The following is a 15,216-nucleotide window of genomic DNA, read 5'->3' as shown; positions in this document are numbered from 1 at the left end:
CTCAGGGTCCGTTCCCGCCCCCCTTGTTTCCCCAAAAGATCCTGCAGGCTTCATTGCTAGTCTGCACGGGTGTGGGCAACCATGTTGACATCGCGGAGATCAATAAGGTCACATGAAGCAGAAATGACACTGTGAGAAATAAAACACACGTTTACAATTAAAGTTGGGGTTCTTTCCCCCGCCCAGCACCCCTTTCCCTCTGTCCATCTCTCTCAGCCGCAATAGATTTATTTCTGCTTTTTTTGTTCCGGAAAACTTCTTTGTCATCCTCTCTTAACAAAAAGAAAAAGAAAACACAGGAGCTGCCTAAATCAAGATGACCTTTTTTAAAAAAAGGCTCGATGTGCACGGTCAAATTTTGAGATACCATCTTTCCCACTTTGTCCTTTTGTATTCCCGACCAGCTGTGCCCCTCTTTAAACCTGTCCCCTTGTTCTCCACCCGCTTTCACCAGCCATACAATAGCCCTGAACTTCAGGGAGGCTAAAAAAGAACAAATCTCCCCCAAACATTCCCTCATTGATTCCAGAGGGGCAGCTGCTCAAAGCTGTTCCCCTCCCCTCCCCACCATCCAGTTTTTAACAGAAATGAAAATGAATCAATATCGCAACAAGAGGGCTGGAAGTGCCTTTGAAGAATCCCGATAAATAAAAGCCTACGACGGCAAAGCTGGCTCATTGGTCACAACCTAATTAAACTCCCAGATGTTAATTGAGTCTTTTGGAGCTTGTCTGGAGCTTCAGCAGTTGCAGAGAACTGAGTGGAGGATTGTTCTTGCGATTTAAACTTCCGGAGAGTAAATGGGGCCATTTCCCAGCTAAATAATCTGTTGTGGAACAAGGTCTGGTCACAAGGCATGCATGTTGCAGGCTTTCCAAAGCTGGGGCCCTCCAGATGTTTGGGTATCTAGGGCTATGTCAACAAATTCTTCTGTATTTTTTCCAGCCATTTATTGATCAAAGGGGAGAGGATTTTTTGGTAAGACTCCCATGCATCCCATGCATCCCATGGGTTTTGTGACACTTGCTTTACTTTTGAAGTGTGGCCTTTTTCGAGTGGCCTTTTTCTTCATCCTGCAAAACATCTCACTGGCTGGTGCAAAGGTCTCAGGACCACATGTCTTCCTAGGACTGAAAGAGAAGACTCTTAAGTGGTCTGTGTTATAATCTCTCATTTGGTTAATAGCCCACTTTATTTTGGCAAGGCCCCACTTCATTCCACTTATCGCCTTTTTAAATCAAGCCAGCTCTGGGCTGCTAAACAGTCTCTGTGTTGTCCCAGTGATACATTATGGCCAAGAGAAAACGCATTGGCACCTTCTTGGGAGCCAAAACTAAGGATGTGCATTTAAAAATAGCTCCTGTTAAAATTTGCTAGCAACAGCTGCCCACACCAGGTGAAGGGTTCCGTATGGCCCTCTCTGTACTTGATAAGAGCAATGCCTCTTTCGTCTCCCATCTGGAACATAACTGTGTGTGTTCTGAGAGCGTTGCTATGTGTTAAATATGCCTGATTTCTTTTGGATGTCTTCCATATTTTGAATCTATGATGCCTATGAGAAAGAAGGATGCAAGGAAGCTGAGGATCTCAGGGCTGGACAGTCTCTTCCTGTGATCTTATCCTTCCAGTTGGGATTCAGGCCTCATCATGGGACTGAAACTGCCTTGGTCGCACTGGTTGATGATCTCCGGCGGGCTAGGGACAAAGGTGAGAGTTGTTTCCTAGTTCTGCTGGATCTCTCAGCGGCGTTTGATACCATCGACCATAACATTCTTCTGGACCGTCTTGAGGGGCTGGGAGCTGGGGGCACTGTCATACAGTGGTTCCGCTCCTTCCTCCTGGGCCGTGTTCAGAAAGTGGTGGTGGGGGATGAGTGTTCAGACCCCTGGGCTCTCACTTGTGGGGTGCCTCAGGGTTCTGTCCTCTCCCCCATGCTTTTCAACATTTACATGCAGCCGCTGGGAGAGATCATCAGGAGGTTTGGGCTGGGTGTTCATCAGTATGCGGATGATACCCAGCTCTACCTCTCTTTTAAATCAGAACCAGTGAAGGCGGTGAAGGTCCTGTGTGAGTGTCTGGAGGCGGTTGGGGGATGGATGGCAGCTAACAGATTGAGGTTGAATCCTGACAAGACAGAAGTACTGTTTTGGGGGGACAGGAGGAGGGCAGGTGTGGAGGATTCCCTGGTCCTGAATGGGGTAACTCTGCCCCTGAAGGACCAGGTGCGCAGCCTGGGAGTCATTTTGGACTCACAGCTGTCCATGGAGGCACAGGTCAAATCTGTGTCCAGGGCAGCTGTTTACCAGCTCCATCTGGTACGTAGGCTGAGACCCTATCTGCCTGCAGACTGTCTCGCCAGAGTGGTGCATGCTCTGGTTATCTCCCGCTTGGACTACTGCAATGCACTCTACGTGGGGCTACCTTTGAAGGTGACTCGGAAACTACAACTAATCCAGAATGCGGCAGCTAGACTAGTGACTGGGGGCGGCCGTCGAGACCACATAACACCGGTCTTGAAAAACCTACATTGGCTCCCAGTATGTTTCCGAGCACAATTCAAAGTGTTGGTGCTGACCTTTAAAGCCCTAAACGGCCTTGGCCCAGTATACCTGAAGGAGCGTCTCCACCCCCATCATTCTGCCCGGACGCTGAGGTCCAGCGCCGAGGGCCTTCTGGCGGTTCCCTCATTGCGAGAAGCAAAGCTACAGGGAACCAGGCAGAGGGCCTTCTCGGTAGTGGCGCCCGCCCTGTGGAACGCCCTTCCAGCAGATGTCAAAGCGATAAACAACTACCTGACATTCAGAAGACATCTTAAGGCAGCCCTGTTTAGGGAAGTTTTTAACGTGCGATATTTTACTGTATTTTTGGTTTTTATGGAAGCCGCCCAGAGTGGCTGGGGAGGCCCAGCCAGATGGGCGTGGTATAAATAATAAATTATTATTATTATTATTATCATTATTAAGTACTAGGAACACAGGAGGCTGCTTGAACTGAGTCAGAACATTGGTCCATCTAGCTCGATATTGACTGGCATTAGCTCTCCAGGTTTTCCAACAGGAGTCTTTTCCCAGCCCTACCTGGAGATGCTCAGGGTTGACCCTTCTGCATGCCAAGTAGGTGCTCTGCCCCTGAGCTACGGCTCTTCTATTCAGGAGGGAGGTGCAGAATGGTGGGCACCAACATACTGTGTGAAATGAGAGACTCTATCATTTACCCAACAGCATGCTAATCTGTGCTGTGCTCAGCCAGAGGAGTGATACAGGCCATGCCCAGAGTGCTTATATTTCATTGTGGATAGACTGTGGGGAAGCACCAGAGCTCATAGGTAGCTGACCACCCTTGAGGTCCTCCAATAGTCTACTTGATGTGACTATGTGTAGGGCAGCTGTGCTGGCTGGGGCTGATTAGAATTGCAGTCAGAGTTATAGTGGTTCAGGGTTCTGAGGCTTTAGGGGGCGGACAAAGACTGGTTACTAATTTTGCAGCAGGGCCCCAGCAGAGTCACTCTCCCTAGCATCCCTAGTGCCTCCCAGTCAGCATGAAAGAGGAGCTTTTTAGCCACTGAGAAGTAGTCTTCTCACCCTTTGTTCTGAGTAGAACCAGTCCCAGTGAAAGGAGGTGTCACAGTCCAGTTTATGGGTGGTCGAAGTCCCGGCTGAGGACGTCGGGACCGGGGGCAAGATGACAGGGTGGGAGCAGGAACGGAGTCTGGAAGCCAGGAGTCCAGAAGTCAAGGATCCGAGGGTCAGAGAGCCAGGAGTCAAGAAGCCAAGGGTCCGAGGATCAGGAAGCAAGGAGTCAAGAAACCAAAGGCAGGAAGCTTGTTGCTGTGGCAAAGAGCCAAAGGGAAATGCTGACCTTGTATCCCTTCCCAGCTCTTGCCACCAGGTGCTGTGAGTTACCAATTGGCCTCACCTGTGCGGCCGCACCTTGCCTCTTCAGAACAAACTTAGGAAAGCCCCAGTCCTGCGAAGCCCTGCTGGTCACAGGGCCTGGCTCCGGCACACGCTCCTGACAGGAGGTGAGTCAGTCATTAAGGGTTAGCTCCTAGGGCCAATCTGGAGAAGGCACATAGGAAGAACATTAAGGGTGAATTGTTCTGTATGCCCCAAAGCTAAGCATTTTGGAATAATGAAAATGAAAGGTGCTTCTGTTTCAAGAGAATGGTGTGCAAGTTTTTTTACATACAATGGAACTTCAAGCAAAAGGCAAATTAAGCCACTTCAAAGGGAAGGTACTGGAACACCCCAAATCATTTGCCTACATATGGGCCCAAATAAGAGTACTTCTAGCTGAAAGGCAGCACATGGAGATCTGCATTGACCATTGCAGTATATCCCTAATAATAGCATGATTGTGTAATCTTAGAAGGGGCCGTGGCTGTGAGTATTGTTCTGAATTTTCTACTCTGCTACTAGCTGTAGTCTAAAGTATATAGAGGACACCAGGATGGGGTAGGGAGAGGGAAGAGTATGTCAATGTTGCTTTCTCTCAGTTTCATCTTTTTGAATTTTAAGTTCCGTTTGCGCCGTCTCTGCAAATACTTGCAATTCTTTTTAAAGTCTCCAGTTAAACTTGTACTCATTTTCAGCCACATTTCATCCATAATAATTTGTGTGCATATTTCTTGCAATATATACACTACTTTGTCTACTATATGCACTTTTGCAAGCTGTTTCCACTGACAGAATTCATTTTTGCATGCTAATATACACTTCTTTTTTGGTGCACTTTTCAACAAGGTGCACATTCATTGGTTGGAGAAATGTAAATTTCACAGAAATTTTGTGTTTTGGTTCAGGAAGCACAAATTTGGTATCAAAATGCAAACTTGGGCCAAATGCCTTACCCACCACTTCCTACACCAGCTCCATATGTGGATGACTCCTTTTAAAAATAATAATTTCCTGTTCTGTTCTCATGGCTTGGAAGGAGGAGAGTAAAGTTAGGTGAGTTGTTGCAAAGGATTCTGCCAAAATTCAGAGTTTATGGCCTCTTGACACATGCATACACACACAGGATATGGAATGAGGCCTTGCTTCCAAAAGGAAGTGAAATGACTGAAAAACTTTATAAATGATAATATTGTTGAACTCCAGGGGAAGAACAGAACAGAGGAAAAAGTTTAAGCACATGGATTCTTGAGTCACGTGCTGTGCTGATTCAGCAGGTATGCTAACTACATTATCCCATTGAAGACGTTCGTAATTCATCGCTAAGTGTACTAATGGCAGTTTAGGGCCGTGTGGCCAGTAAGTTGGCCATCTCTTGGCGGATATTAAACTCTGGGAATAATAAAGGGGAATGTTATTGTATTAACTTTATTGATTTAGCAGGATTGATTGAGCCTGTCTCCCTGCGGAAGAGGGAGGGGATTTGCTTTTTTGCTGGAATGGCATCATTTTTTCCCTTTCTTTGCTTCTTTAAGCCAGTGGCTTAGAACCCTGGCTGTGCTCACATCCAAAAGTTGCGCTATTTGCATATCTCATTTACTGTGTCATTAGCAAGGCGTTGTAGCTCTGCACATGAGGGAGTTGGCGTGTGTGGTTCCTTCACTCTTTGTGTCTGTATTCGATTCCCCACTCTGTCCTTTTATAATTTGGAACTGTGTGTCTTTTTGACAGCCCAGTCATAGACGCATAGAATTGTACCTTTGGAAGAGACCACAAGGGTCATGTAGCTGAACCCCTGCAATGCAGGTGTCTTTTCCCCAATGTGTACTTTCACATTTAAAAGTTCTGCACCCATGCTAAGTCTTATTACTATGATTATATTACGCAGCTGTATGTGTATGTACATAAGAGTTGTTTTAAACTGCTTTTAATATTGTGCCTTAATGCTGTAACCCAGGCATCCCCAAATTTGGCCCTCCAGCTGTTTTGGGACTACAAATCCCATCATCCCTAGCTAACAGGACTAGTGGTCAGGGATGGTGGGAACTGTAGTCCCAAAACAGCTGGAGGGCCAAGTTTGGCAATGCCTGCTGTAACCCATCCTGGGACCTTTGGGTGAGTGGTTGTGTAATAGATAAATAATAGTCATATTTGAAGCACTTTAAAGCTCTATATAAATGCTTAATAATGATGCCACCACTGTGGCTGCCCCCCCCTTAAGAAGTTGCCTTAAAGCAAGTCCATCTAGCTCACTGACTGGCAGCAGCTATCTGGGGTATTGGGCAGGGAGCCTTTCCATGCCCTACCTGGAGAACCTGGGGATTGAACCTGGAACCTTTTGCATACAAATCAGGTGCTCTTAGCTATGGATGTTTCTCATGAACACTGGAAACTGCTTTCCACCAAATCGTATCAGGCACCCAGCATTGTCTGTATTATCTAGCAGTGGCTCCCCAGAATTCCCGACACCCCTATCTCAAGTTGCTGGGGATCGGACCTGTGACCTTTTATATGCAAAGCGTTGAGCTACTCACGCAGGCCTGCAGAAAACCCTGTTCCTGAGCAGTTGCTTTAGCAATCTTTGGATTTGAAAATTGGCAGCAGGGTTTGGAGGGTTGGAGATTAAGATGTGTTAAGAGTTGGATTTAGTCCGTCGGCATGTTTCACTGTGGCTTGAGCTGGAGCCAAACTGGCGACTGCAATTAAAAAAGGCAAGAAGCGATAAACATCGAGTGGATCTGTTTTCCCAGCTCCCATCTGTAGGCTTCCTCCCCCCCCCCCGTTTCTTTTTAAATTCCATGCTGAGGAATGATTGCCGCATGACCTTGAACGCGGCCCAATATCTCATGCTAAACGCATTTGCAACCAAGTTGGCTGTTTTGGCAGGGCTTTGATGTAGGTCGTTTTATTACCAGGCTGAATCCAACTCCATACTGATCTTCTACTCATGCCAAGAATGCTAATAATAAACTAATCAATGAGGTGCTGGATTGTTCTTGTGAAATGGTCCGTCATGATGGGGCAGGGTGGGGGAGAGATGCAAAAGTGGTGGAACAGTCTGCTCACAAGAAGGACTGGCTGTTGCCCTGGGTGGTGAAAACGATGTTACCTTTGCTTGCTTGCTTGCAAGAGAGAGTTTTCTTTACCCCTGGGGTCTCTGGCAGTATGCAGAATAGGGCAGTGCCTAAGAGCACAGGCTCATCTTTATTTTAGCTTGACCTTTTGGTACAAGTAATTTTTATAGTTCCATTAAATGGCGAGATCGTTTGCAAAAGTACATTAGGAAGAGTGCCGTGGGGACCACTATCCTATTATGTGGAATGTTAATAGAATGAAAAATTAATTAAATGCTAAAGATTACAGCAGGACACATTCTTTTCTCTCTTTCTCTCTCCCCCACCCCACCAAAAATACTAATGCATGGGACAGATATAGAAACTTGCACTAACTGCAACTCAATTTTCAAGTAGGAGGGTAGATTTGATGTATTGAACCCAAAGCTGCCATTTTCAGTGTAGGCAGTTAATCAAAACTTCTTCTCTTCAGAGGTGCAAAGCATCTTTCAAACCCTCTAGCTCATTTGTCTTCCGAACTCTGCCTCGTAAGTCTTTCTATTTCCATTTTGCAGCGAGAATAATTGAGGCCACTCAAGATTATCAGGTAAAGTCAGGACTTTGCAGAATTCAGATTCCTCTTCATAATTGCTTGGGTCCAATTCTTGTCTACCACTGGCTTGTGCTGTAGGAAGGGATGGGGCTCAATGGTAGAACATCTACTCTGCATGCGGAATGTCTGGGTTGGACTGAGAGACTGGTTATAGAGCTGCTGCCAGTCAGTGCAGTCAGTACTGAGCTACATAGACCAATGGTCTGAGTCTGTATAAGGCAGCTTCCCATATTCTTAGGTTTCTTTTTTAATTCCCAGGTTTCCGTGCAAGAGATATTTTAAGGATTATTGAGATAAAGTCTGCAAAGCTGTTTAAATGCTAAGGAAAAGCACAATGTAAGACTTAGATTTTAAAGTGCTCAGTAGAGTTGTGGCAACAGGGTGTCTGGCTGCTAATTACAGTCTGATGCTGCACTGTAAAATCCAGCCATTAAAACTGACTATTGGATAACATTGTGTGTGTGTGTGTGTGTGTGTGTGTACTCTTTTTTTGCATAAATCTGTATAGCTCTCCAATCAGGAGGAGGTGGGAATGACACTGTAACAAATGTCTTATTTTCTGATATCTTACAAATTTGGTTGAATACAATACAATACAATACAATACAATACAATACAATACAATACAATACAATAAATACAATACAGTACTGATTTGCTGTTTTTGTTGCACCAAAGTAACAAAATATTGTTCACACATTTAGCAATTTTGTGAATTACTTTCTTTTTCAAACGGCAGATGTGGGCCCCCCAATTCACACTGGGATCCTGGTTGTGAAGGTGGGGGTGTTTGTGGCTTTAACCCTTTAATTATCCCCCAGACTGTAATTCTGATTCATCCCAGTCTCCTTGCACCCACAATTGCACTAGGAGGGGAAAGCTTCCAGTGGCACAAAGATACCCCTCCAATGTAAATAGTAGGTTGGAACTTCCAGCCTGGCTTGGTATGGCGGCGGCGGGGAGAGGGTTAATGCCCTCTATATCTGCATCAGAATCCTCACAGAGATCAGGTCTTCTGATTTGTCTGGTTAACTCTGAGCTTATATCTTGATCAAACCATTATGCCTTAATAGTTCTTGAGCAGAGCCAGGCAAGATGGTGAAGTCCTCATTCAAGGCATGTTCAGTATCCTGTGGAGGCTCAGCCCAGATTATTTGGGTTCGTTGTGTGTGTGTGAAAAATATATTGCCATACATTATAAAACCCCTAAGGATGCAGACAAGTACAAAAATTTCTGCTGGTAATCTACACAAATCATACCCCTGTTCCCATTACATTGCAACATAACTAATATATGATTTTATTCCCTGTTTCCAGCTCTCTGCACAGAAGAATGTGTCCACGGAAGGTGTGTTTCTCCTGACACGTGTCACTGTGAACCTGGCTGGGGGGGCCCAGATTGTTCCAGCGGTGAGTAGAAAAAACAGCATTGATTCTCCATAGCTTTCCTACTTAGACGTCCCAAGAGGACATTTGCCTTATGGTAAATCTTTTGGTTTCATTTGTCTATTCTGAGATGAGAACAATGCAAACGAAGCAGCAAACCTGTTACTGTTTTTATCCTGTATCTGAAGAAGTGTGTATCTGAAGAAGTGTGCATGCACACGAAAGCTCATACCTAGAACTAACTCAGTTGGTCTTTAAGGTGCTACTGGAAGGAATTTTTTTATTTTGTTTTTATCCTGTTATTTATTTATTTATTTTGGTCAGTTTGTTTTGATAATGTCATAAATGCACTATGACTCATTTGTTGCTCGCTGTCCAAGCATATAAGCATCTTCTGTTGAGGTTGAGCTTCTGTAGTAGGGAGGTTATTCCATTTTCCCATTACTGGGTTCTTTCTGCTATATGGGGGGGGGGGGATGTCATTCTTCTCTCGACCCACCCGTCTTGGCACCCAGATATAAAAGCTGTGGTGGATGCTGAACGGAACGTGGTTTGTGCAAGTGCTGCAGACCCTTTCTGGTTTGACGTCTATGTCATCGTTACTAGTAAGCTTTGCAGAACTTCCCTCTCCTCCTGGCTTCATGCTATCTTGCTCTTTCCTTCTTCTTTTTAACCGTTGCAAACAAAGCCATGCCTTGCGCTGGGGTTGGTTCCAGGGCTCAGGTGGCCCATGCCAAACAGCTGTCCTATGGGACTGCCTCCCACTCCTGATGCCTACTCTGAGTTTTTAATTAACATTATCTTCCCCACCCTGTCCCCCAGCACTATAGCATCTAATGGGTTCTGGATATCATATTGGATTTGCCCCACACCCCAAAAGCCTTGAAAGTTGAGTCATTCCAGAGTGGTGTGTGTATGTAGGACTATGGATGCCACTGATGCTTTCATCCTCAAGGACAATTTCTAGGACCTTAGAGGCAAACCCAAAGTTCATTTTTAAAAAATAAATAAATAAATATTATTATTATTTAGTAATGTTAGCAGGAGTTAGTAGTGAGATCTCTCAGGGCACTTGTGCCCCAGTACCTATTTGAATTTGCCTCGTTTTTGTGCTGGGCCTTCTGAATATACAGGCAGACTCTCCCCCCCCCCCCCCCCGTTCAGCCTTTGACCTGCCTGGTGCTCTCTGGATATTTGGGGCCACAGTGCCCCATCAGCTCCAGCCATTATGGCCTTCGTGGGAAGGTTGACCTAGTCCATTGTCATTTACTGCCAGGGACTTCAACACTGCACAGCCTAACATTTTTTTCTCATCCTATCATATTTGAACTTCTGTGGTCCCCTGGTGTACATTAAGTTTTATGAAACAGCTGAGTATACTTGTTTTATGATTTGTGCGTTTAAATTTTTTTTTTAAGTTAGGGCATCGTTTTGTTCATGAAGAACATGGTATTTAATTATTTGATTACTAATAAGATGCCCTTATAATGAGGATGATTAACATTGAGGCGTAACTAATGTCTTAAGGCATTAATTTCTTTAAAGAGGGTATGCTCTGAATAACATAATAAGCTAAGAAATTTCTTGCTGGGTCAGATGAAGAGCCACCTAGCACAACATGGATAGATAGATGGTGATGATAGATAGATAGATAGATAGATAGATAGATAGATGATATAGATATCTCTACCAGAATTCTAATAACCGGTAGTGTTGAGAATAGGTCCTATCCTATGGATGGACCACAGTCCATCTTCCTCTCCATTTCTAGAATGGCAGTGGTCTCATTCTGTCTCTGCAGTTTGAAGTCTCTTTAAGTGGTGACCCCAGAGACTGAACTTGGGACTTTCTGCATACGAAACAAGTGCTGAGTCACCGCTGAGCTCCATCATCGTGCAGCTCACGTACTGGTTATTGTGTTTTACATAAGAAACTCAAGTCACAGCAAGGTTACACTCTCCCTTGTTCTGCTCTACCACTTTAGGAGCCCACTTTCTTAAAAAAAAAACCACAACAACCACAACATTGTTCTCAGGAAGCTTGTGTATGAAACAAGAGTAAAATATGCTTTTGAACCATTCTCTTTTCTCTTTAAAGGAACAGTCAAATGGGGCATATAGTTAAGGTTTTTCAAATACATTTTTGGTGCTATAGCTTTGGACGTTTATCCGTTTTGCTCAGGGGAACTGGGGCAGTTAATATCAGCAAAACTCGTTATGGCTTTATCCTCTCGGAAGGATAACTTCTGTGCACCTGCATCCCAACTGACAAAAGAAGGCCAAATTTGTCTGATCTTCTGCTAATTTGGCAAATCACCCCATTTGCTGGCTTGGCAGACTCATTCTAGAACGTGTACTTGAAAGTAAACATCAGAGTTACGCAATATAAGGTGACACATCTATTTCTCCAAATAATGGTAATAATCTTGTTAACTCTGCTGGAACAGATGGGTAAATAATAGAGCTCTGTCCAATAAACTTATTGTAGTTAACTGAGTGGGCGGCCTCCCTTCTATTCTTGGTATCGATTGGAAATTTCAACAAACATCTGTGGAGATGAAGATGATGATGGAATGGTATTTTGGTTCTTTCTGTTGGAAGGCTGGAACACTCCCTCTTCTGCATCACAGATTTGGGTTTGAAGGATTATGGAAGCACATTGACTAACAAGAAGCATTTTCTCCCCCCTCCTGAAATATACTCAGAGTTGAGAGTGGATTTCATGCTCTTTATTCAGCTCATAGTGGTGAGGAGGAATGAATGTTCCCCCAAAATATCTGCTTTATATACATTATTTACACAATGGGCTGCACGTGATTGGCTAATTCCGGGATTCTCCTGTAGGCCAATCAGGTTGTGGATTCACTTCCACCTGGAGCTGGATTGGGTGGCTCCTGCGGACCAATCAGACTGCTGCATTTTGGATCCTATTCAACTCAGTACATAACACCTCCCAAGTCCCTACGGCTATGCAGGTAGCTGAAAGTGTTGGTTAAGGAGGTTGGGATTACAGTAGTTGAAGAGTGAAGGTGTAGTTTATGGCTATATCTAGGGAATTCCTAAAGGGTTACACTGATCCTGAGGAAAGAAAGTGATGTGTTTGGGGGAACTCAGAGAGCAGGTGGGAAGCCTTGTTTGAACAGGAAGCAAAAGAGGGTGTGCATGAGGAATGGGTTGCCTAATTGCCCAGGCAAGGGATTTCCTAGCACAGGCTCCCAGTGAGTGGCCATAACTGAGTGTGGATCACACCCAATAGAGACTGCTCTAAAGTGGACAAAAACTAGTTGAACTGGAAGTGCCAGGGCTTGAACCTGGGACCTCCTGCGTGCAAAGCAGGTGCTTTACCCCTGAGCCATACCGTACCCGCTCTAGGCATGGGCACACAGCTGCCAATAAGTGGTGTACGGTTCCACTTAAAGATGTTAAATTCCCTTGTCTTAAGACGGGGGAATCTTTTCCTCAGAAGGCAGGCTGATAAGAGCTAACAAGTCTGGATGAAATACTGAGTGGCTATTAATAGAAAAGCTTTTTAAAAGCCCTTGGTAAAAATGATTGTGAAATATTGCCCAGAAGTGATATTATTCTGGATTAGTCTTTTTATCATCTTCTTTTCTTTTCCTCTGTTTCTTTTTGCCCACAGACACAATGCATACTTCTGTAATATGTATGGTTTGGGGGCAAATGGCAGGGTGGGGCAATGGCAGAGCCGTAAAAACTCCAGTTGGTGTAACAAAGACAAGGCATGGATAAGGTTCCAGCCTCTATATAGGTATTTGCACCCTTGTGCAGACATTCTGCACTGTTCCTCTTTAGGCTTGTTGTTTATTATTTTATCATTTCTTGAAGCTCTATCCCACCCCTCCTTCCCCTTGAAGGAGCTCAGGGTGGTGGTGATGAATTGTGATGGTGGCAGCAGTCCCTGTTCCCTCCATGAACCCACAAAGATGTATGTCCACATTTGCATAATCTGCATACTGAAAAATGCAGTCCACACTGAATATCCGTACAGGGCTTTGGACAAATACCATTATGTGAATCACAAAAGGCCACTAACTTGGGAAGGGGATTTCTCTCTTTAAAGTGGAACCCTCTTTACATTAAATATTCCAGCTTTTAAAAATAATTAGGAATATTAAAGCACTGACAATGATGGAGAAGGAAGCATTATTCATAACTTTTATTTCCGCTCACTGGGCAAAGATCCAGCATATTTCATTTGCAAGAGGGTTTTTTTGGAGGCTGTAGGGAGAGGGATGTTAGCCAACTCCTAAATTAACTATTCTCTGGTAGCCTTTGCAAACGTTACCCCGGGATTAGCCTTGATATCTCAGTGTACTCTTTTCATTAAATATAATTACTGCATTTGTTAGTCTTGGAGATTTGGATGTCTTCATATCCCACAGGTGAATTCTGGAGAACTTGGGTTGTGAGCCTTAGAACAGTTTCCGCCTCCCCAATCTGGTACCAGATGTTTTGGACGATAGCAGGCATTTCCCTACCCCACCCCCACAGCACCATCTGTCTACTGCAGATTCTGGCTTCCACAATCTAGGAATGGGGTTAGCTCAGTGGTAGAGCATCTGCTTTGCATCCAGAAGGTTTTGGGTTCAATTCCTGGCATCTCCAGATAGGGCTGGGAATGCCTCCTGCCTGAAACCCTGAAGAGCTGCTGCCTGTCAGAGCCGTGGCCTGTTCTGCCTTGATACTTCCTGGCAACTTCCTATGTTTCTGTGCCACTCTTCTGAGCTCTTTCCTCATCTGCATCAGAGTTTTTATCCACCCCCCTTCCTTTCTGACTTTCTCCTCTAAACACCAAACTCTAAACATGGCAACATAGAAAGCTGCCTTGTTCTGAACCAGACCATGGGTCTATTGAGCTCAGTATTGTCTACCCTGACTGGCAGCAGCTCTCCGGGGTTTCAGGCAGGGGTATCTCCCAGCCCCACCTGGAGATGCCATTGGGGAGTGCACCTGGCAACTTCTGCATACAAGCCACTGGGACATTGCCCATCCCTCATAAACTGGTGGTGGTGCCCTCATACCACCAATGTTTGGGGCATGGCCCACTTGTTGAAGATGGACGATCCACAATCCCGTCCTCCAAACTGCTGGTCTCTTGTAGCCCTTATGATGGACCATAAATCTCATTAAAGAGTTTGGTGCTTGTCAAGGTTGAAGTGACTTTTAGAGACAGTTTATCAATAGGGAAAGGGAGTCTGTGCCATATTTGACTCGGCATGGCGTCTTGCCTACATTGTATGCTGGCTGGCAGGCAGCTGCCTGTGCCTCCAGGCCTTGCTTTGATTTCATATCAGAAATCAGTAATATATAGAGGCTTGATTACCATACCAATGAAAAACAGAAGTGGCGAGGTTCATCTGTTTTATATATAACAAAGACAACTGTTGAAATGAATTGTTTCCAAGGTCTTAATAATGTTAAAGGGGAATCATATCTAGCCAGTAAGAAGTTTCCAGCCCTCCCTCCCTCTCTCTTTTTTTAAAATGGCTTTTAAGTCTCACCCCCCTCCACCCTGGTGACATTTTAATTCATTCAACCTGAGCTTTGGTTGTTCAGATGCAGAAGAAAAGTGGCAAATGCTCAGTGCAAACCTTTCCTGCTCACCTGCTCGATGATTTCAAAGCAATTAACTTCAAACAGCAGCAGCAGGCTGGTTTGGGGCTTCCTGTGGAGCAGCGCAAAGCTGTTGGGGATATACCTGGCTTTAAGCAGAGGCTCTCGTGGTTATGAGTGGCGGACATCCAGATTGATCAGTGTTCAGTACAAGTACATAAGCATGGCATTAGAGTACTCTTCAGCAAATGTCCTTCATACACAAGAGTGGCCTTTGGTATGTGGAAAGCTATGCTGTCACATTTGAAATGAACCACATGTTATAGCAGAGGGAGCGACATCAGACCTGGGCACCAAATACAGCCCTCTGAGACTTTCCCTAGCTAGCCTACAACCCACACCGGCTCTGTTTCACCTTAGTGCTTAAAGCCCTAAAATGATTTAGACCCCAAATATCTGAGAGAGCACTTCCTTCCCTACAGATCCTCCCAAGTGTTAAGATCAGTTGAGGGGACCCTTTTGACAGTTCCACCCCCCTCAGAAGTTTTGGAGTGGTGATGGCTCTGGAAAGGGTATTCACTGGCAGTCCCAACGGTGTGAAATTCCCTCCCCACAGTCATCTATCTGCCACCTTCATTATATAGTTCTGTCATGTGCTGAAGATGCTCCTCTTTACTACTACTACTACAACAACAGCA

The 15,216-nt window shown here is 44.9% G+C and overlaps 1 protein-coding gene across 7 annotated transcripts in view; it reads left to right on the top strand.

Moving 5' to 3' along the window:
- The window catches only part of MEGF11 (multiple EGF like domains 11), a 345,349-nt gene that overhangs the window by 106,129 nt on the left and 224,004 nt on the right, over window positions 1-15,216 (top strand). For all 7 annotated transcript variants that reach the window (XM_081838780.1, XM_081838776.1, XM_081838778.1 and 4 more), the window contains exon 6: window positions 8,877-8,969. In XM_081838780.1, coding sequence (XP_081694906.1) covers window positions 8,877-8,969 — 93 coding nt within the window. The remainder of the gene's footprint in view (window positions 1-8,876; window positions 8,970-15,216) is intronic.

Source organism: Podarcis erhardii (genome assembly GCF_964252035.2).
Source record: "Podarcis erhardii genome assembly, chromosome: 14".
Lineage (NCBI taxonomy): Eukaryota > Metazoa > Chordata > Lepidosauria > Squamata > Lacertidae > Podarcis > Podarcis erhardii.
This window is presented reverse-complemented; position numbering and strand designations above follow the sequence as displayed.